The following is a 23,148-nucleotide window of genomic DNA, read 5'->3' as shown; positions in this document are numbered from 1 at the left end:
TTTGATTGTATTGCATGACCTGACCCAGAGTTGGCTCTGAATCCCTTCTCAAATGTTTTCAACTGTATTGCAGATAAACATGCTCCCTTTAAAAAACTGAGAATTAAAAAATAGGTCTTGCCCTTGGTTCAGTCCTGAGCTATCTGAAGTCATACACAACAGAGATGCTGCCTGGGCGAAAGCTAGATTCACAGACTCGGGCCCAGACTGGCAGTCTTTCAGGCGATTGAGAAATCGGTGTGTATAAAAATAGTTAAAAAAGCAAAATCGGATTATTATGTTAATACACTATCTGAATGTACAGGGAAACCAGCTACATTCTGGAAAGTTGTTATGTCACTGAAGGGTTGTGTCTCCTCTTCTCTCCCCCAATAAATCAATTTAGATTTAATTTTAATCGCCATTTTATCTCTGCAGGCTATGTATTTGAATGTATTTCAAAGCCAGCTCTTGAAAATAATAGTTTGTTGATGGTGAAAATATATTGACTGAAAATGCTGGTCAGGAGTTTTCTTTTTGGAAATTCACCGATAAAGAGGTCCTGGATGCTTTGCTAACATTAGACAAAATAAATCCACAGGGGCTGATCATTTGCAGCCTGGTCTGCTTAAGTGTGCAGCTCCCTTTATTGCTGGCTCTGTAGCACACATTTGAATTAACATTGTTATCAGGAAGTATTCCCAAACCATGGAAATCCACATGTGCTGCCACTACATTAGGAGGGATACAAAGGTTCTTGACAACTATCGCACCATTTCAAGACGACCTTCTTTAGTGAAGATTCCTGAATCCTTGGTTAATGTACAACTTCATTCCTTTTTACCTGATAATTGTATTTTTAATATAAACCAATCAGGGTTTAGGCCTGGGCATAATATTACCACAGCAACAATGCTAGTTGTTAATGATCTTGTCAATACCTTGGGTGCTAAAAAGAGCTGCGCTGCTTTGTTTATTGACCTGTCAAAGGCGTTCGACACTGTTAATCATTCTGTTTTGCTGAAGAAGTTATCAAAAATAGGCCTGGGATATACAGCCCGTTTAAGGTTTCAGAATTATCTTAGTGACAGAACTCAGGTCATCTTCACAGATGGGGTTAAATCTGAATTCCTTGAGATTCAAAAAGGTGTTCCTCAGGGTTTGATTTATTAGTACTGTTGTTCACCTTGTACATTCATGACATAGGAAACACTGTTAATACTTGTAACATTCATCTCTATGCAGATGACACAGTTTTGTATTCCTGTGCCACCTCGGTGCAGCAGGCCATTCGTGAACTTCAGCATGAATTCAGAAATCACTTACAGATCTTAAATTAAATCAATTTTACTTGTCACATGCGTCAAATACAACCGGTGTAGACGTTACAGTGAAATGCTTACTTCACAAGCCCTTAACCAACAATGCAGCTTTAAGAAAATAAGAGAGATAAGAATAACAAATAATTAAAGAGCAGCATTAAATAACAACAGCGGGGCTATATAAATGGGGTACCTGTACAGAGGCAATGTGCGAGGGCCCTGGTGCCGAGGTAATATGTACATGTAGGTAGAGTTATTAAAGTTACTATGCATAGATAACAGTGAGTAGCAGTAGCGTGGGGAGGGGGGGGGGGTGCAAATAGTCTGGGTAGCCATTTGATTAGCTGTTCAGGAGTCTTATGGCTTGGGGGTAGAAGTTGTTTAGAAGCCTCGTGGACCTAGACTTGGCACTCCGGTAACGCATGCCGTGCGGTAACAGAGAGAACAGTCTATGACTAGGGTGGCTGGAGTCTTTGACAATTTTTAGGGCCTTCCTCTGACACTGCCTGGTATAGAGGTCCTGGATGGCAGGAAGCTTGGTCCCTGTGATGTACTGGGCCGTACGCACTACCCCCTGTAGTGCCTTGCGGTCGGAAGCCGAGCAGTTGCCATACCAGGCAGTGATGCAACCCGTCAGGATGCTCTCGATAGTGCAGCTGTAAAGACTTTTGAGGATCTGAGGACCCATGCCAAATCTTTTCAGTCTCCTGAGAGGAAATAGGTTCTGTTGTGCCCTCTTCACAAATGTCTTGGTGTGCTTGGACCATGTTAGTTTCTTGATGATGTGGATGCCAAGGAAATTGAAGCTCTTAACCTGCTCCACTACAGCCCCATCGATGAGAATGGGGGCATGCTTGGTCCTCCTTTTCCTGTAGTCCACAATCATCTCCTTTGTCTTGATCATGTTGAGGGAGACGTTGTTGTCCTTGCACCACACGGTCAGGTCTCTGACCTCCTCCCTATAGGCTGTCTCATCATTGTCGGTTATCAAGCTTACCACTATTATGTCATCAGTAAACTTAATGATGGTGTTGGAGTCGTGCCTGGCCGTGCAGTCATGAGTGAACAGGGAGTACAGGAGGAGACTGAGCACGCACCCCTGAGGGGCCCCTGTGTTGAAGATCAGCGTGGCGGATGTGATGTTACCTACCCTTAACACTCGTCAGGGAGTCCAGGATCCAGTTGCAGAGGGAGGTGTTCAGTCCCAGGGTCCTTAGCTTAGTGATGAGCTTTGAGGGCACTATGGTGTTTGAACGCTGAGCTGTATTCAATGAATAACATTCTCACACAGGTGTGCCTTTTGTCCAGGTGTGAAAGGGCAGTGTGGAGTGCAATAGAGATTGCATCATCTGTGGATCTGTTTGTGTGGTATGCAAATTGGAGTGGGTCTAGGGTTTCTGGGATAACGGTGTTGATATGAGCCTTTCAAAGCATTTCATGGCTACATACGTGAGTGCTACGGGTTGGTAGTCATTTAGGCAGGTTACCGTAGTGTTCTTGGGCACAAGGACTATGGTGGTCTGCTTTAAACATGTTGGTATTGCAGACTCAGACAGGGAGAGGTTGAAAATGTCAGTGAAGACACTTGCCAGTTGGTCAGCGCATGCTCGGAGTACACGTCCTGCTAATCCGCCTGGCCCTGTGGCGTTGTGACCTGTTTTAAGGTCTTACTTACATCGGCTCCGGAGAGCGTGATCACACAGTCATCGGGAAAACAGCTGATGCTCTCATGCATGTTTCAATGTTACTTGCCTTGAAGTGAGCATATAAGTTATTTAGCTTGCCTTGTAGGCTCATGTTACTGGGAAGCTCTTGGCTGTGTTTCCCTTTGTAGTCTGTAATAGTTTGCAAGCCCTGCCACATCCAACGATCGTCGGAGTTGGTGTAGTGCGATTCGATCTTAGTCCTGTAATGAAGCTTTGCTTGTTTGATGGTTCATCTGATGGCAAAGTGGGATTTCTTATAAGCTTCTGGGTTAGAGTCCCATTCCTTGAAAGCAGCAGCAGCAGCAGCTTTAGCTCAGTGCAAATGTTGCCTGTAAATCATGGCTTCTGGTTGGGGTATGTATGTACAGTCACTGTAGGGACGACGTCCTCGATGTACTTATTGATAAAGCCAGTGACTGATGTGCTGTACTCTTCAATGTCATTTGAAGAATCTCGGAACATATTCCATTCTGTGCTAGCAAAACAGTCCTGTAGTTTAGCATCTGCTTCATCTGACCACTTTTTTATAGGCCGAGTCACTGGTGCTTCCTGCATTAATTTTTGCTTGTAAGCAGGAATCAGGAGGATAGAATTATGGTTAGATTTGCCAAATGGAGGGCGAGCTTTGTACTCGTCTCTATGTGTTGAGTAAAGGTGGTCTAGAATTTTTTTCCCTCTGGTTGCACATTTAACATGCTGATAGAAAATTAGGTAAAACTGATTTAAATTTCCCTGCATTAAAGTCCCCGGCCACTAAGAGCACCGCCTCTGGATGAGTGTTTTCCTGTTTGCTTATGGCGGTAGACAGCTCATTGAGTGCGGTTTTAGTGCCAGCATCGATCTGTGGTGGTATGTAGACAGCTACCAAAAATACAGATGAAAACTCTCTAGGTAGATAGTATGGTCTACAGCTTATCATGAGATACTCTACCTCAGTTGAGCAAATGGAGCCCAAATTGAACTTGTTTCTCAATACGTACCTGGGTGTCTGGATTGATGACAAGTTGTCCTTCGTAACTCATATAGAAAATATGTCTAAGAAGCTAAGATTCAAGATTGTCTGTTCATATCGAAATAAATCATGCCTCTATATTGAAAACAGGAGAACAATTGTTCAAACAACGCTTCTCCATGTATTGGATTTTGGTGAAATTGTTTACATGCATGCGGCAACCTTTGTACCATTCCGCAATACGTTTTATCACAGGGGACAATTTTAGGACTCATCATTGTCGTCTGTATAAAAATGTGATGGACCTCTGTCCGTAAGAAGAGAGCTGCATTCTCTTTGATTTATTTACAAAGCAATCTTACAGAAACTCCCCTCATATGTAAATTCATTAATTAAGTTAAGAATCATAAGTTACCAAACCTGTTCTCAGGAATGGATAATATTAGCGATCCCTTCAGTCTCCACAGATTTGGGAAAATCTGAGTTTTGTTATTTTGTTATTGTGTGCTGAATTATATAGTTTTATACACATATATGAGTATTCTGTTTTTATTGTAATATGTACAGGGCTCTCTTGTGAAATTGATTTTTAATCTCAAGGTTAAATAAATAAAAATATACATACAGTACCAGTCAAAAGTTTAGACACACTTACTCATTCCAGGGTTTTTCTTTATTTTGACTATTATATATAATTTCTTAGTTGCGATTTTTCTTTGCTTTGTAGTCCAAAGTTGGAAGCTCACTCACCCAGCGAACTCAATGTATTTGTAGATGCAGGTAGCAATCACCATGGCAACAATGGCGTAGTACCAGGAACAGATAAACATGAGCGACAGACACAAGCTCATGCCCAAGAAGGAGAGAGCCCTGTTGGGGAGAGGGACAGGAAGTTATATCCTCAGTCTGTTGCTGCGATAGTCAAACCAGTCACTGATTATAATAATGGCCACAGATTGGAGACAGGATATCTTGTCTCTCTGTCTGCTGTTGTTACATTCAAGCCAGTAGAGGATCATTATAGGCTAAGCCAGGCTCCAGATTCCCACAGTGTCTCTGGCAGACTACTCAGGTAAATAACTGCTTCCTAACAGGAACCTACCTGGTCTGGCTTGATATCCAGTGCAAAACACAAATGCTGTAGTAGACTGTTTCACACCTGAGAATATTAGCTAAGCAGCGCTCTTTGGCGATGATCCCATGGCTAAGATCTAGAGCTATGTCTGCTAATGTTGAGTTGTTTAACCAACCAGTGGTAGAACTTGAAGCGAGGCCTCCAGTTGGGGGTTCTCAGCAGAGTTTGCAGGGCACAGGCCAGGTTGACAAACATGTAGCACATCAAGAAGAACCTACACAGAGAGAGAAAGAAGAACTCAGAACAGCTATACTTGCTACCAAGACATAACCATCTCCATAGTGTGTTCAGGAGAAGCAGAGTATATATTAGACATGTGGTTGTCTTACATGGAGAGGATGGGGGCAACAGCGTCCAGAGAGGCGATGATGATGCCTATCTCACAGATACTGGCTGTGAGGAGTAGGGCCCAGGTAGGCTCTCCGTTGGCCTTGCCATGCCCAAAAACCTACAGACAACGCACAACAGTGAGGTACAATGAACTATTAACACCCACACCTGAATCTATAGCACGGCACATTGTAGTATTAAGTTGAGTGGACTGCAAGAGTTTCAGCCCCTCTCGTCCTCTCATTCAGGTCACACTGGTCCTTGCTGCAGCATGATTAATCACTATCGTCCCTATATCACACGTTAGACATGTCTGCTCAGTCTGGGAAACTTTTCCTAATTTAATCAGTGGGGGTGACAGACGGCTCCTGTCACAGCAACTCAACCTGAGCCTGGACTATAGTAGGACCATGAATTAGTAATCACTGCTAGCCCCGACACACTTGAGGGCTATTTGAGTAGAGTGGATCTACATTTCTCTGAACAAACAGAGAAATTGTCTCGATGGTATTAGAAGAGTAGAAATAGTGGTTCTGGTAATAATATGCAGTATAACATATACAGAAAATTACTAATGTCCGCTGATTGACCACTCCACGAAGTAAATAGTGCTAGTGTATGTATGTATGTATGTATGTATGTGTGTGTGTGTGTGTGTGTGTGTGTGTTCACTCACTTTAAGGAAAGGGATTACGCTATCGCGGGAGATGGCCTGCAGGAGGCGTGGCGCTCCAGTCAAACTCTGAAGCCCTGCCCCACAGGTGGAGAAGAAGGAGCCAATCACGATCACCCATGGTGAAGGCCATGCCAGGGTACCAATTACAAGGTTACCATCCACCCCCTCACCAAACCTGAAGTCAGAGAGACAGATCTAAGTTGCCTTATTCAATTCGTTTTTGTCATAACAGCTACCCTCGTCCACTGTCCATTGCAGTATCAATTCAGTGCACACATTCTCAATCAAGTCCTTAAAGTATTATTTGTTATTCTATGTGTTGCATCTGATTACATGGACAATTAGTGGGAGAGTATTGATTTTGAGATGGGCAAGACTCACGAGGCAACGATGCTAGCTATAGTAATACAGGAAGTGGATGTAGAGTGGAATACAAATAACTCACTTGTCCCTCAGGACCACCCCTTCAATGCAGGCCCCAAACAGGACCACGGCAGACATGTCTGGGAGGAGCAGTGAAGGAACACACACACAGACCTCACAATACACACATTACACAATGAAGAGCAACAATACGCTGCACTTGACCCATTTATGAAATTGCTTATTCCAGTTACTAATAAGCATGCACCCGTTAAGAAAACGTCTGTAACAACTGTTAAATCCCTGTGGATTGATAAGGAATGGAAAAATTGTATGGTTGAGAGGGATGAGGCAAAAGGAATGGCAAATAAGTGTCTGCACAAAAACATACTGCAAATTGAGAAATGATGTGAATAAACTGAATAAAAAAAACAAGAAACTACACTATGAAACAAAGATAAATTATATGAAGAACGATAGTTCTGAAATTCTGGGCAAAAGGCAAACTCAGCTCCATCATTTATTGAATCAGATGGCTCCTTCATCATAAAACCTTTTCATTGGAAAGGTTAGCAAACTTAGGCATGCCATGCCAGCAATAAAACTCTGACACTATACATCCATGACAAAATTATGAAAGACAAGAACTGTAATTTGGAAGACTAGGTTTTTTGTTGTTGTCAAGCCACCTGGGTCTGACAACTTGGATGGAAAATGACAGCGGATGATATTATTACTCCTATTTGCCATATCTTCAATCTAAGCCTACAATCTAGGTAAACCTTTGGAAAAAAATGTGTTTGACCAGACAGACTTTTAGCACACTTATAGGGAAAGACATTCAACATGCAGGGGCACAAATTACTGATGATTGGCTGAGAGAAATTGTTGATAACAAGATTGTGGGAGCTATTTTGTTAGACTTCAATGCGGCTTTTGACATTATTGATCATAGTCTGCTGCTGTAAATATGTATGTGATATGGCTTTACACCCCCTGCTATATTGTGGATAAAGAGTTACTTGTCTAACAGAACACAGAGGGTGTTCTTTAATGGAAGTCTCTCCAACATTATCCAGTTAGAATCAGGAATTCCCCAGGGCAGCTTTCTAGGCCTCTTACTTTTTTCAATCTTTACTAATGACATGCAACTTGCTTTGAGTAAAACCAGTGTGTCCTTTGTATGCAGATGACTCAATGCTATACATGTCAGCTACTACAGCGAGAGAAACTCAATGCTACACATGTCAGCTACTACAGCGAGTGAAACTCAACACTATACATGTCAGCTACTACAGCGAGTGAAATTACTGCAACACTTAACAAAGAGCTGCAGTCAGTTTCAGAATGGGTGGCAAGAAATAAGTTAGTCCTAAATATTTCAAAATCAACAAGTGTTGTATTTTGGACAAATAATTCACTAAACCCTAAACCTAAAATAAATCTTATAATGAATAGTGTGGAAATTAAGCAAGTTGAGGTGACTAAACTGCTTGAAGAACCCTGGATTTTAAACTGTCATAGTCAAAAAATGTTTATTCAACAGTAGCTAAGATGGGGAGAAGTCTGTCCATAATAAAGCGCTGCTCTGCCTTCTTAACAGCACTATCAACAAGGCAGGCCCTACAGGCTCTAGTTTTGTCGCACCTGGACTACTGTCCAGTCGTGTGGTCAGGTGCCACAAAGAAGGATTTAGGAAAATTACAATTGGCTCAGAATAAGGCATCACGGCTGGCCTTTAAATGTACACAGAGAGCTAACATTAATAATATGCATGTCAATCTCTCATGGCTCAAAGTGGAGGAGAGGTTCACTTCACCACTACTTGTTTTTGTAAGAAGTATTGCTATGCTGAATACACCGAGCTGTCTGTTCAAACTACAAGCACACAGCTCAGACACCCATGCATACCCCACAAGACATGTCACCAGAGGTCTGTCTAAACTACTAACACACAGCTCGGACACCCATGCATACCCCACAAGACATGTCACCAGAGGTCTGTCTAAACTACTAACACACAGCTCAGACACCCATGCATACCCCACAAGACATGTCACCAGAGGTCTGTCTAAACTACTAACACACAGCTCAGACACCCATGCATACCCCACAAGACATGTCACCAGAGGTCTGTCTAAACTACTAACACACAGCTCGGACACCCATGCATACCCCACAAGACATGTCACCAGAGGTCTGTCTAAACTACTAACACACAGCTCAGACACCCATGCATACCCCACAAGACATGCCACAAGAGGTCTGTTTAAACTACTAACACACAGCTCGGACACCCATGCATACCCCACAAGACATGCCACAAGAGGTCTCTTCCCAATCCCCGAGTCCAGGAAAGACTATAGGAGGCTCACAGTACTACATAGAGCCATGACTACATGGAACTCTATTCCACATCAGGTAACTGATCCAAGCAGTAGAATCAGATATATAAAAAAAACACTTTTGGAACAGCGGGGACTGTGAAGAGACACACACACAGGCACAGACACAAGCATACACATACACATGCTAACACACGCACTCTACACACAATGGATTTTGTATTGTAGATATGTGGTAGTGGAGTAGTGACCTGGGGGCACACTTAATGCGTTGTGAAAAGTGTTATGAAATGTATTTTTAATTGTATATATCTGCCGTAATGTTGCTGGACCCCAGGAAGAGTATCTGCTGCCTTGGCAACAGCTGAAAGAGATCCTTAATCAATAAAAAAATAAATACACTGTACCTACAGGCTTTAGTACAAACTGTCCCCCAAGCATTTACAAAACCTGAAACTAAATTAAGAATCAAATGCTTCATATTGTCTATTCAAACGTCACCCATATTATATGGAACATTCCAGTGTATTTTCGTCATTAGTCCCTGAGAAGTTAAAAAAAACCATGGACTGCTCCAGTAAGACTGGCAGTATTTACTGTAGTAAAGGATACACACTATAGAAGTAGTGGTAATGGCTGCTATGGTGCCTATGGGGATGGACTTCTGGGCATCGCGCAGGTCTCCAGAGCGGTTAGAGCCAGCCATGATGCCTGGGAGGCAGAGGGACAGAAGTGTAGAGGGACAGAAGAGGGGGGGAGAAACAGGATCAAACAGGAACCATTCCCATCCTTCACACTTGATGTGTAATGGCTTGTCCTATGTTTCACACATGTTTTTTTACTTATTTATTTTTACTGGGCTAGCTAGGGAGTGCTGTCTGAAAGTGATAAAGTGGAGGCCCAACAACAACAACAAAAAATCTGAATTTTTGATTAACAACTTTTAAAAAACTAATTCTTTACTTGTAATAGCAACGGTGTTTTTTTGTTTGTTGTTTTTACAATCCAGAAAACTGGTGAAGTGTTCAACAAACCATTTTACATCACCAGCAGCAGCTCTCACAAAACATGATAATACTAATGTCACAGAGCAAATGCTTGTACACAATGGGCATTTTATTCAGCGGTTATGAAACTGGGATGATAGTGGGAATGTGACTCATGTATTCCCCAGACTTTCTGCTGATGTGGTTTTTGGCAGAAATTCCACTTGATCTAATTTCACCTCATTCATCTCCTCTAGTGTCATCAGTTCTGGAAAGCATTTCTCTGTCTCTCTCTCTGCATTTGGGACTGTGGAGAGACTCCCAGGTTACTACAAAGTGGATATAACAATAGGAATGATGTTTCGCATGTGAGAAATCCAATACTGCCGTTAGGTGCCCTTGTATAAGCAAATTATTAGTCAAAGGATACAAGCAGTGCTTTTTTTAATGTAGCATTTACTTTGAAATCATAAGGTAAAATGTTAATTTAATTATAATAACTTAATATAGGTGATTAGATTGATCAGGTTTGTGCTTGGCTGAAACAAAAGCATGTACCCATACTGTCCTTTTGGAATATGATTGGCCTAGTCCGTCCCTAGCAGTGACCCCTGACCGTTGACCCAGTGATTGACCTGTGACCCCAGCAGTGACTGACCTGTGACAGAGGGGAAATAGATCCCCACCAGCAGGGTGAAGAAGCTGGTGATGTCAGCCAGGACATAACGGTTGGAGTTGGTGATGGGAGCGTCAGGGTCCTGCATGGCTGAGATTCCCCGCTTCTCCAAGAAGTCTCCCTTCTCCAGGTAGTAACCAAACAGGTTCTCTGTGAGAGTGAGACAGAGACAGAGAGATGCACAAACATCATAATAATAACATACCTTTTGTGGAGTACCAGTATGTCTCTCTGTTACAGACTACATTAGCTTACAATATGTTCTGAATGGGGCACTTCTTACCAGCCAGTATACCACTGCTAACCCCTGGGATGCCCTGGATCTCAGAAACATTGTTGTTGGCAAAGTACTCATCACAGGTAGCGTTGAGGAACTCCGAGTCGCAGAAAATCTTCCACAGCTTGGTGGTGACCGTGCCGTTGTCCCTCTCAATGACCTTGGCACACACGTCAAATCCCTTGGAGATCAGAGTGCGGTTCCCCAGGATGCACACGCTGTAGGGGGAGGACAGACAAGACATCATCAGTCACCGGTCTATTTAGAGGTTAGGAAAACATTACAAAAATTAACATAAATATGCAAGTCTCATGACTTAACTAAGTAAATGAAGTAAACATTAAACATGACCAGAGACAGGGTCATCATGACATTTGTTTAGTTTTTTTGTAAAGCTCTAACAACTTTAAAGTTGGAAACCTTAATTGGTCGAACTCCCATGTCTGTTTGGTATAATACAACAACAAAGAAGTTACTGCAAACAACAAACACCATTCCCCCTGGACATTATTCCACGCGTGGTAGGACAGCAGAATATGCAGTGCAATTTTTTTTCTCCCATGCTGACAAATGCGTCTCTCCTCTGTTTTCATCAACAAAATCAAAACAATAACAACGGCCCTGGGGCGAACAATGGCTCAGTCAGGTCAGACTTACGGGAAAACAGGGGGTTCAAAGGCCGTCTTGATGACCCCAGCATAAACAGCCAGGATGGACAGAATAACGCACGCCAGGAAGACCAGAGCCAGCTTGTTGACATATTTGACCCCCACAAACACCACCGTGGCCATGAAACTGAGCACAATGGTGCCGTACACGCGCATGTTGTTCAGCATCGCTGCCTCCATATCAGCCCCTTCCAGACCCTCCATCTTAAAAATGGCTGCCTGGGGAAGGATGTAAATCTAGAGAAGGGAAAGATGGAGGGAGAGAGAGAAAGGGAGGGGAAGAGAACATGAGAGAAGAAGAGAGGAGAGAGTAAGAATAGGATGGAGGGAGAGAAAGGGTGTGTTAAAAAAATGATAGAGGGAGGTGTGAGGATGGAGGGAGAGAATGGGAGCAAGTGTCAGAAAAGGAGGATGAAGGAAAAACGGAGGAAGGGAGTGAGAAGAGAGATCAGACATGATCTCAAACATTGGAGACATCAGATAAACGTAATAAAAATGGTATTGTTTTTATGATGGTGGATGACGGAACAGACAAGGCACTAACAAATGAACCAGCATATGAAAGGAAATGCACTTAGTATTATTTTGAAAAAGCATCAGATCTAAATAAATCTCTGAGTGTGACAGCTTGCTGGATGAATTCATGATGATTGAGATATTATGTCTCTAAGGAAAAATCACTCAGGAATTGCAACAACTTTTCATATTTGTCTAAAATGAAAATATATTAACATAATGGGTTTCAATTTATTGTATTTAGTGGGTAACTTTCGGCATCCTCATCCCTTGCATTACAATCTACACTGAAGAACACAGACATGTGAGTGCACATCTTCCCTTTGCATTAATCAATGTTGTGGTCTCGCCCCAATATAAATGCTGGAAAAGGCACAGAGGAATACAAAACAGATAGTAAACAAAACAATAAAATAATAACAAGCATCTATCCTTACCAGCAGAAGTTCGATGGCACCAAGGATGTACATGGCACCCGCAAAAGTAGTCCCCAAATAGAAGCAGATTCCGACAGCTCCGCCAAACTCAGGTCCCAGGGAACGGGAGATCATGTAGTAGGAGCCTCCGGCTGAGACACACAAACACAACCACCGGCATTTCTCTTTGGCTCTATTTCTGCAACATTGTCTTCAAAGATTAACCACAGGTCTGCACAAAAGTCTAAAGAATTGGGGCTTGAATCTGCGAAAGCAGTAGTTTGTAAACAAAAAGATAGTGCTGCATAGACATTGCTTAGGCATGTTAGAGAGAGCTTGAATACAGTTCTAGACTTTCTCTACATTACTATGGTTCTATGGATAGGAACTAAATATATTATAGGTTTCTGAATAGAATAGTTTCACACTGACTTTGTGCAGGTGGTGGAAGCGGCGCTAATACAGTGTGGTTCTGATTTAGCCATGCTAGCATTATCTAAGCTGTGTTCGAGTACCCATACTAACATACTGTATACTACATACTTAATGAGTATATACTACACTGCTCAAAAAAATAAAGGGAACACTTAAACAACACAATGTAACTCCAAGTCAATCACACTTCTGTGAAATCAAACTGTCCACTTAGGAAGCAACACTGATTGATAATAAATTCCACATGCTGTTGTGCAAATGGAATAGACAACAGGTGGAAATTATAGGCAATTAGCAAGACACCCCCAATAAAGGAGTGGTTCTGCAGGTGGGGACCACAGACCACTTCTCTTTTCCTATGCTTCCTGGCTGATGTTTTGGTCACTTTTGAATGCTGGCGGTGCTTTCACTCTAGTGGTAGCATGAGACGGAGTCTACAACCCACACAAGTGGCTCAGGTAGTGCAGCTCATCCAGGATGGAACATCAATGCGAGCTGTGGCAAGAAGGTTTGCTGTGTCTGTCAGCGTAGTGTCCAGAGCATGGAGGCGCTACCAGGAGACAGGCCAGTACATCAGGAGATGTGGAGGAGGCCGTAGGAGGGCAGCAAACCAGCAGCAGGACCGCTACCTCCGCCTTTGTGCAAGGAGGAGCAGGAGGAGCGCTGCCAGAGCCCTGCAAAATGACCTCCAGCAGGCCACAAATGTGCATGTGTCTGCTCAAACGGTCAGAAACAGACTCTGTGAGGGTGGTATGAGGGCCCGACGTCCACAGGTGGGGGTTGTGCTTACAGCCCAACACCGTGCAGGACGTTTGGCATTTGCCAGAGAACACCAAGATTGGCAAATTCGCCACTGGCGCCCTGTGCTCTTCACAGATGAAAGCAGGTTCACACTGCGCACATGTGACAGACGTGACAGAGTCTGGAGAGGCCGTGGAGAACGTTCTGCTGCCTGCAACATCCTCCAGCATGACCGGTTTGGCGGTGGGTCAGTCATGGTGTGGGGTGGCATTTCTTTGGGGGGCCGCACAGCCCTCCATGTGCTCGTCAGAGGTAGCCTGACTGCCATTAGGTACCGAGATGAGATCCTCAGACCCCTTGTGAGACCATATGCTTGGTACGGTTGGCCCTGGGTTCCTCCTAATGCAAGACAATGCTAGACCTCATGTGGCTGGAGTGTGTCAGCAGTTCCTGCAAGAGGAAGGCATTGATGCTATGGACTGGCCCGCCCGTTCCCCAGACCTGAATCCAATTGAGCACATCTGGGACATCACGTCTCGCTCCATCCACCAACGTCACGTTGCACCACAGACTGTCCAGGAGTTGGCGGATGCTTTAGTCCAGGTCTTGGAGGAGATCCCTCAGGAGACCATCCGCCACCTCATCAGGAGCATGCCCAGGCATTGTAGGGAGGTCATACAGGCACGTGGAGGCCACACACACTACTGAGCCTCATTTAGACTTGTTTTAAGGACATTACATCAAAGTTGGATCAGCCTGTAGTATGGTTTTCCACTTTAATTTTGAGTGTGACTCCAAATCCAGACCTCCATGGGTTGATAAATTTGATTTCCATTGATACTTTTTATGTGATTTTGTTGTCAGCACATTCAACTATGTAAAGGAAAAAGTATTTAATGAGAATATTTCATTCATTCAGATCTAGGATGTGTTATTTTAGTGTTCCCTTCATTTTTTTGAGCAGTGTATATACTATTAGTTAATTTTAGTATACTGTAAACGAGCAGTATGCTTTCAGTTGAGCATACTAGCGCTTTGCCTGTCTACCGGAAGTTGATACTGTTGCTATACAACCTCTTGCTAGATACTTAGCATAACAAATTACTAGTTAGACATTTTACGACTTCGGGTGTGTTCTTAAATTCAATCTGGAGTGCCAGAGTGTGCTCGTAAATTCAGAGCGTTGTCAGGTTGGCCGTTTGTAAACTCAGGGTGTTTCGCTCTCGGAGGGCACACTGGACGCTCGGGCCGAGGAGTAGGGTTGATTTGAGTGTTCTGACCCTTACAATGGCAGCCAAGCTAACTTGCTAGCTACTTCCAGACACAAATGAGACCACTGACCATTTTACTCGCCCTAGAAGAGCTGGTTACGCAGTTCTCATGTTATCCAGAGCGTTGGTGACTGTAACTGTGCTGCCGGCAACAATTTAATCATGATTTTTTGCCAACATTTACTGACACCGGCCATATTCAACAGGTGTTGAGCGCTCATGAATTCATTATTCTGAGTATATGGCCAGAGTGAATTTACAAAAGCACCCGAATGTCCATCAAACGCACAACGACTATACCATTTAGCTAAGCTAAGAATAACGAGAATAATCAAGTCAGTAAACGTTGGGTAGTTAGATAGCCTATAGTTAATATACTGGCAAGTTTGATGTATAAGTAGCCAACTAACATTATGTAGCTGGCTAACATACCGGTACATACTGCTGTAATGATATGCTATGTGGTTCGTCAGGACAGCGTAGCTAACAAATTGTCAGCCAATATAACGTGTAAGGTAACTTATTTGAAAAGTAATTACTTTATAACGTTGCTCAACACTCTCTTTGTATCTGCTCAATGAATTTGTATCTGCTCTCGTTGTACTTCGGCTGCAAATTTTCAAATGCCTCTGCTTAACAGCGTCTGTATGTAATAGAACGTCATTTTGGCATAGTGGAACTGCCTACGTCACTACCTTATCTGCTTGAATAGAATACTAAATAGTAGCTAGCCAGATGAAGATCACAGAGGTCATTTTTAATGAGTGCATTTAGAAAGTGAATAGTTTGCATCAACTACCTTTGCTAAAACCACTGCAAAGGTTTTGCTTGCAAACTTTGGTTTCGAATCGTGAGTTTCTGACATGTCTGCCTCGTGATTTGTTGGGAGAGTTCTCTGTCTGAGCACACACCCCAGATTTATTTTTTCCTTATCAAAGTTGTCAAAAGAGTCCGTTGTCGAAACCAGACCCTAGTTACTGTTGCATAGGGTCGGGTTTTCGAGACCTGTCCACAGACCTGAGCAATATCAGAGAACATGAAAACCTAATTGCTTGGAAATAACAACAGGATTGCCCTGCGGCACCCAGGCCTCCCACGCATGCACACACTGTGTTACGCACTCACCTGGCACCACTCCATTCGTTGCGATGGCACTCATGGAGATCGCTGTCAGCATGGTCTGAGACAAGAGAGTCAGTGGGGAGAGAAACCGGTATATTTCAAATGGAGGAGCAGTTAAATATATTTTATTCACCAGCTGCAGAGTTCTGATTCTTAGTTTAATAATATATTGTTTGTGATGCTCCATCCTTATGCCATACTTCAGTATGAACATTGTGAAGATGGTTCAAAATAGTTTCTTAGTTATATACTGAACAAAAATACACTATATATACAAAAGTGTGTGGACACCCCTTCAAATGAGTGAATTTGGCTATTTTAGCCACTCAGCCATTGCTGACTGGTGTATAAAATCGAGAACACAGACATGCAATCTCCATATCCAAACATTGGCAGTAGAATGGCATTATAGAAGAGCTCAGTGACTTTCAACGTGGCACCGTCATAGGATGCCACCTTTCCAACAAGTCAGTTTATTACATTTCTGCCCTGCTAGAGCTTCCCTGAACTGTAAGTGCTTTAATTGTGGAGTAGAAACGTCTAGGAGCAACAACGGCTCAGCTGCAAAGTGGTAGGCCACACAAGCTCACAGAATGAGACTGCCGAGTGCTGAAGCGCATAGCGTGTAAAAGCGTCTGTCCTCTGTTGCAGCACTCACTACCGAGTTCCAAACTGCCTCTGGAAGCAATGCCACAAGAACTGTTCTCCGGGAGCTTCATAAAATGGGTTTCCATGGTCAAGCAGCTGCACACAAGCCAAAGATCACCATGCGCAATGCCAAGCTTTGGCTGGAGTGGTTCAAAGTTCACCACATTTCGACTCTGAAGCAGTGGAAACGTGTTCTCTGGAGTGATGAATCACACTTCACTATCTGGCAGTCCGACGGATGCCAGGAGAACACTACCCACCCGAATGCATAGTGACAAATGTAAAGATTGGTGGAGGAGGAATAATGGTCTGGGGCTGTTTTTCTTGGTTCAAGCTAGGCCCCTTAGTTCCAGTGAAGGGAAATCTTAATGCTACAGCATACAATGACATTCTAGACGATTCTGTGCTTCCAACTTTGTGGTAACAGTTTGGGGAAGGCCTTTTCCTGTTTCAGCATGACAATGCCCTCGTGCACAAAGCGAGGTACGTACAGAAATGGTTTGTCGAGATCGCTGTGGAAGAACTTAACTGCACCGGCACAGAGCCCTGACCTCACCCCCTTTGAACAACTTTGGGATGAATTGGAATGCTGGCTGCGAGCCAGGCCTAATCGCCCAACATCAGTGCGCGACCTCACTAATGCTATTGTGGCTGAATGGAAGCAAGTCCCCGGAGCAATGTTCAAACATCTAGTGGAAAGCCTTCCCGCAAAGGGGGGAACAACTCCATATTACTGACCATGTTTTTGGAATGAGATGTTTGACAAGCAGATGTCCACATACTTTTGGTCATGTAGTGTATAAACGCAACATGTAAAGTGCTGGTCCCATGTTTCATGAGTTGAAATAAAATATCCCAGAAATGTTCCATACGCACAAAAAGCTTATTTCTCTCAAATGTTGTTCACAAATGTGTTTACATCCCTTTTAGTGAGCGTTTGTACTTTCCCAAAGATTATCCATCCACCTGACAGGTGTGGCATATCAAGAAGCTGATGAAACAACATGATCATTACTGGGGACAATAAAAGGCCACTCTAAAATGTGCCTTTTTGTCACACAACACAATACTACAGATGTCTCAAAGTGTGTAATTGGCATGCTGACTGCAGCGTCATTTTAGAGAATTTAAAGAATCTGCCTCACAACCGCAGACAACATGTAATCACACTAGCCCAGGTCCTACCAGTCAGACTTCTTCACCTGCGGGATTATCTGAGACCAGCCACCCAGACAGCTGATGAAACTCTGGGTTTGCACAACCAAAGAATTTCTGCACAAACTGTCAGAAACCAGCTCATGGAAGCTCATCTGCGTGATCATCGTCTCACCAGGGCCTTGAACTGACTGCAGTTTGGCGACGTAAACCGACTTCAGTGGGGAAATGCTCACCTTCAATGGCCACTGGCACGCTGGAGAATTGTGCTCTTCACAGATGAATCCCAGTTTCAACTGTACCGGGCAGATGGCAGACAGCATGTATGGCGTTTTGTGGGTGAGTGGTTTGCTGATGTCAACGTTGTGAACAGAGTGGTGGGGTTATGGTGGCGGTGGGGTTATGGTATGGGCAGGCATAATATATGGACAATGAGCACAATTGAATTTGATCAATGGCAATTTGAATGCACAGAGATATCTTGACGAGATCCTGAGGCCCATTGTTGTGACATTCATCCATCAGCTTATGTTTCAGCATGATAATGCACGGCCACATGTTGCAAGGATCTGTATGTACACAATTCCTGGAAGCTGAAAAAACCCAGTTCTTACTTGGCCTGCATACTCACCACACATGTCAGCCATTGAGCATGTTTGGGATGCTCTGGATCAACTTGTACAACAGCGTGCTCCAGTTCCCGCCAAGTGGGACAACATTTCAACGGCCACAATCAACAGCTGGATCAAGATCTATGCGAAGGAGATGTGTCGTGCTGCGTGAGGCAAATGGTGGTCCCACCAGATACTGATTGGTTTTCTGATCCACGCCCCTACCTTTTTTTGTAAGGTATCTGTGACCAACAGATGCATATCTGTATTCCCAGTCATGTGAAATCCATAGATGATGGACTAATGAATTGATTTCAATTGACTGATTTCCTTATATGAATTGTAACATGAAATTGTTGCATGTTGCGTTTATATTTTTGTTCAGTGTATTTGGCAGATGATCGATCATGACAACATACAATGCAACCTTGAACTAACCTGACAACTCATCAATCTAATCATCATCCTGGCAGAAATAAAAGACAGAGATCATAGACATCTATAGTGTCAGTATTTATATCTAAGGTGGGGACAATCTGCAGGCTTGAGATAAAAGTTTCCCTTAGATTTAGGATCAGATAACCCATTGTATAAATAACATTAATAACAGATTTAGGATCAAATGAGCATACCTGTAAATAACCTTACTTATTTGATGGATGTAAAAATATCAATGTCAAAAATATCTGACCACTGAATCAGTGGTTAGAAGCAACTTCTACACAACCTGTGTGTTCTATCCTCTTAACTGGGTCCCAGAGCCCCAGATGACCCAGATGGTCAGATGGCATTGGCTAAATAAAGGATAAATAAAGGAGTCATAATAAATATGTTTGGGAAGGCAGACCAACCATCTCTGCTAAAGCTCAGTGATGCAGATAGGGCATTTCACAAATCCACAAGGCAGAATGACAATGTGGAGAGAGAGGGGGGGATGCAAGAGAGGAAATGTAGAGTGGAGAGAGAATGAAAGGGACAGACAGGGAGGGAAGTGGGGAGAGAGGGAGGGGTGTAAGAGAGAAAATGGAGAGTGGAGAGAGACTGAAAGGGACAGACAGGGAGGGAAGTGGGGAGAGAGGGAGTGAGAAGTTAGGTTTAGTAGGAATCATGAGAGAATAAGAATGAGAGGGAGAAACAGGTGTATGTGAGAGGTGGAGACAGGTGTCTGTGAGAGAGAGACAGGTGTATGTGAGAGGGAGAGGTATGTGTCTGTGAGAGGGAGGGACAGGTGTCTGTGAGAGGGAGAGATAGGTGTCTGTGAGAGGGAGGGACAGGTGTCTGTGAGAGGGAGATATAGGTGTCTGTGAGAGGGAGGGACAGGTGTCTGTGAGAGGGAGGGACAGGTGTCTGTGAGAGGGAGGGACAGGTGTCTGTGAGAGGGAGGGACAGGTGTCTGTGAGAGGGAGAGATAGGTGTCTGTGAGAGGGAGAGATAGGTGTCTGTGAGAGGGAGAGATAGGTGTCTGTGAGCGGGGAAGAGTTGAAGTAAATAAAAGAGACAGAAGAGAGAAAGACAGAGACAGTCAGAGTTGGGAAAAAAAAGAGAGCGAGTGAAGTAATTAGGCCAGAGAAAGAGAGTTAGTCAGAATGGTTAGATGGAGACAAATACTGACTGGATCATGGAGGAATCAGAGGGAGAAAGAACAAGATATCTGGATTAATGGAAAGAGGTGGATAGAGAAAGACAATGAAGGAAATAGATCTCAGGACACAGGGAGAGAGAATGAGTCACGGAGAGACAAAAAGAGAGTGACATTATGAACACGATAGAGAGAGATGATTACGCTCAATCAATACCTCTTCAGTGTGGGTTTCCAGTGGCACGCCTGGAGCTGTGTGTGTGTGTGTGTGTGTGTGTATTAAATGGCGACGGGGCCCTCTCAGAGCCCAACAGGCGTGGTGACGTGGCACTGCTATGAGACTCCTTATCAGCTGGTAATGAAGTGACCCTGCTCTCTGAGGAGCACAGATAAAGCCCTAATTGTTTTACTGTTATCTGATGCTGCAGGCAATTGACCCCGGGACTGCTCTACTGGGAATCATGCTCCTTGAGCATCCCTGGGCAGACAGACAAGCTCCGGGAAGAAGTTGCCCTTTGACACAGATCTGGGATCACCTTACCCCTCATCAAGTGAGGACACATGATATATGTAAATTGACAGTGATGTGAACTGATGACCATGTACAAAGCTGACCTGGGTTCAAATACAATTTCAGGTATTTAAATTACTTTTCAAATCAAACATTCTTTTGTCATTTCAAATGCACATGTATTTGAACCCATGTCTGGTACAATGTAGAACAAGACAGGAAAACATGAAGCGTCAAATCATCGTTGGGTTATAATCTCTTATAAGAGATAGCTTGGACACTTCTCCCATCCTGTGAAACCCTGCTGTCCTTTCTATCTAAAGGTGTCCGTCCGCATGCTTCCCATCCGAAAGAGTTCGGAACAGACCCCTTGACTTTTTCCAAAGGTTGTTACGTTACAGAGTTATTCTAAAATTGATTAAATTGTTTTTTTCCTCTCATCAATCTACACACAATACCCCATAATGACAAAGCAAAAACTGTTTTTTAGACATTTGAGAAAAAATATTAAATATGAAATATCACATTTAAAGTACATAAGTATTCAGACCCTTTACTCAGTACTTTGTTGAAGCACCTTTGACAACGATTAAAGCCTCAAGTCTTATGATGCTACAAGCTTGGCACACCTGTATTTGGGGAGTTTCTCCCATTCTTTGCAGATCCTCTCAAGCTCTGTCAGGTTGGATGGGGAGCGTTGCTGCACAGCTATTTTCAGGTCTCTCCAGAGATGTCCGATCGGGTTCAAGTCCAGGCTCTGGCTGGGCCACTCAAGGACATTCAGAGACTTGTCCCGAAGCCACTCCTGCTTTGTCTTGGCTGTGTGCTTAGGGTCATTGTCCTGTTGGAAGGTAAACCTTTACCCCAGTCTGAGTTCCTGAGCGCTGTGGAGCAGGTTTTCATCAAGGATCTCTCTGTACTTTGCTCCGTTCATCTTTGCCTTGATCCTGACAAGTCACCCAGTCCCTGCCGCTGACAAACACCATGCTTCACCGTAGGGATTGTGCCAAGTTTCTTCCAGATGAGACGCTTGGCATTCAGGCAAAATAGTTCAATCTTGGTTTCATCAGACTAGAGAATCTTGTTTCTCATTGTCTGAGAGTCTTTAGGTGCCTTTTGGCAAACTCCAAGTGGGCTGTCATGTGCCTTTTACTGAGGAGTGGCTTCCGTATGGCCACTCTACCATAAAGGCCAAATTGGTGGAGTGCTGCAGAGATGATTGTGCTTCTGGAAGGTTCTCCCATCTCCACAGAAGAACTCCTCCCTAACCAAGGCCCTTGTTACGGATAGTATCCTGTGTGTGTATCCTGTGTGTGTGTTTCTTTTCTCTCATTCTCCCCTCACAGGTGAAAATCAACACTCCCCAATCAGTCACCAATCAATCATCAATCAGAAGACACACCTCCTCCTGTTTCCTACCCAATCACAGTTCCTTTCCCTTGGTTTAAAAACCCTGTCAGTTGTTTGCTCTGGAGTGCAATCTCTCTGTAAATGCCATGTCTGTAGAGCTCTCTATGTATTGAGCTATCTTTTGTTTGAGCACCTCCATATCACTTTGTCCTCACCTGTGAGTATTGTTTTTGGTTATGGTGTTTGTTTGATGGTGGGAAAATGGGGAACCAAGACAAGTCGCCCATGGGCATACACTACCCGTAGGTAAACTTTGTTAAATACCCTAGTTAGAACTGGGCGGACCACCCACTGTATTTTTGGTTAGTTAGTTAGTTGTTGTTGAAATAGGCTTGTCTAGCTTAGGGGTGTTTTTGAATACTTATTATTTCTTTCCTTGGGTCCAGCTCAGCCCCTTTTCCTGCTCCCCCCATCACCATGTGTTTTCCAATAAACCCTGAGTTTGACGGTAGATTTCAGTAGTCGTGGTTATTTCGTTCTCACTTTTACTTTGTCACTATTATAAATTGCATGAGTTATGTTACGGTTCTCATTACCATCCCCCCTGACTGTCGGGCCAAAAGGGATTCGTAACAGCCCTTCTCCCCCGATTGCTCAGTCTGGCCGGGCGGCCAGCTCTAGGAAGAGTGTTGGTGGTTCCAAACTTCTTCCATTTAAGAATGATGGAGGCCACTGTGTTCTCGGGGGGCCTTCAATGCTGCATAAATGTTTTGGTACACTTCCCCAGATCTATGCCTCGACACAATCCTCAAGCTCTACGGACAATACCTTCGACCTCATGGCTTGGTTTTTACTCTGACATGCACTGTCAACTGTGGGACCTTACATAGACAGGTGTGTGCCTTTCCAAATCATGTCCAATCAATTGAATTTACCACAGTTGGAATCCAATCAAGTTGTAGAAACATCTCAACAATGATCAATGGAAACAGGATGGACCTGAGCTCAATTTCGAGTCTCATAGCAAAGGGTCTGAATACTTATGTAAATAAGGTATTTCTGTTTTTATTAAATGTGCAAAAATGTTTTTACAAATATTTTCACTTTGTCGTTACATGGTATTGTGTGTAGATTGCTGAGGAAATAGTTTAATTTAATACATTTTAGAATAAGGCTGTGATGTAACAAAATGTGGAAAAAGTCAAGGAGTATTTTCCGAAGGCACTGTATATTACTACGACATTTTGTGCTGATTTTGTTCGTTTTGGTCTTCGCCGAGGGTTTTTTAGGCTGTTCATACGCATTACATTTTTTCTCGAGGAAAGCCGAAGTTCGGTAGCCGAAGTCTACGCACCTTCGTCTGTGATTGGACAACAGA

At 43.5% G+C, this 23,148-nt stretch overlaps 1 protein-coding gene across 3 annotated transcripts in view; it reads right to left on the bottom strand.

The window, feature by feature from the left end:
• Positions 1–23,148, bottom strand: part of LOC110492468 (solute carrier family 12 member 5) — a 114,420-nt gene that overhangs the window by 23,509 nt on the left and 67,763 nt on the right. For all 3 annotated transcript variants that reach the window (XM_036947476.1, XM_021566815.2, XM_036947475.1), the window contains exons 5-15: positions 15,920–15,974; positions 12,369–12,499; positions 11,405–11,652; positions 10,754–10,965; positions 10,453–10,620; positions 9,421–9,519; positions 6,546–6,603; positions 6,101–6,275; positions 5,424–5,542; positions 5,210–5,308; positions 4,710–4,829 (exon numbers count right to left, since the gene is read on the bottom strand). In XM_036947476.1, the coding sequence (XP_036803371.1) occupies positions 4,710–4,829; positions 5,210–5,308; positions 5,424–5,542; positions 6,101–6,275; positions 6,546–6,603; positions 9,421–9,519; positions 10,453–10,620; positions 10,754–10,965; positions 11,405–11,652; positions 12,369–12,499; positions 15,920–15,974 (1,484 nt within the window). The remainder of the gene's footprint in view (positions 1–4,709; positions 4,830–5,209; positions 5,309–5,423; positions 5,543–6,100; positions 6,276–6,545; positions 6,604–9,420; positions 9,520–10,452; positions 10,621–10,753; positions 10,966–11,404; positions 11,653–12,368; positions 12,500–15,919; positions 15,975–23,148) is intronic.

This window comes from Oncorhynchus mykiss, chromosome 16, assembly GCF_013265735.2.
Source record: "Oncorhynchus mykiss isolate Arlee chromosome 16, USDA_OmykA_1.1, whole genome shotgun sequence".
Lineage (NCBI taxonomy): Eukaryota > Metazoa > Chordata > Actinopteri > Salmoniformes > Salmonidae > Oncorhynchus > Oncorhynchus mykiss.
The sequence above is the reverse complement of the archived record's forward strand: the minus strand, read 5'-3'. Positions and strand labels throughout refer to the sequence as shown.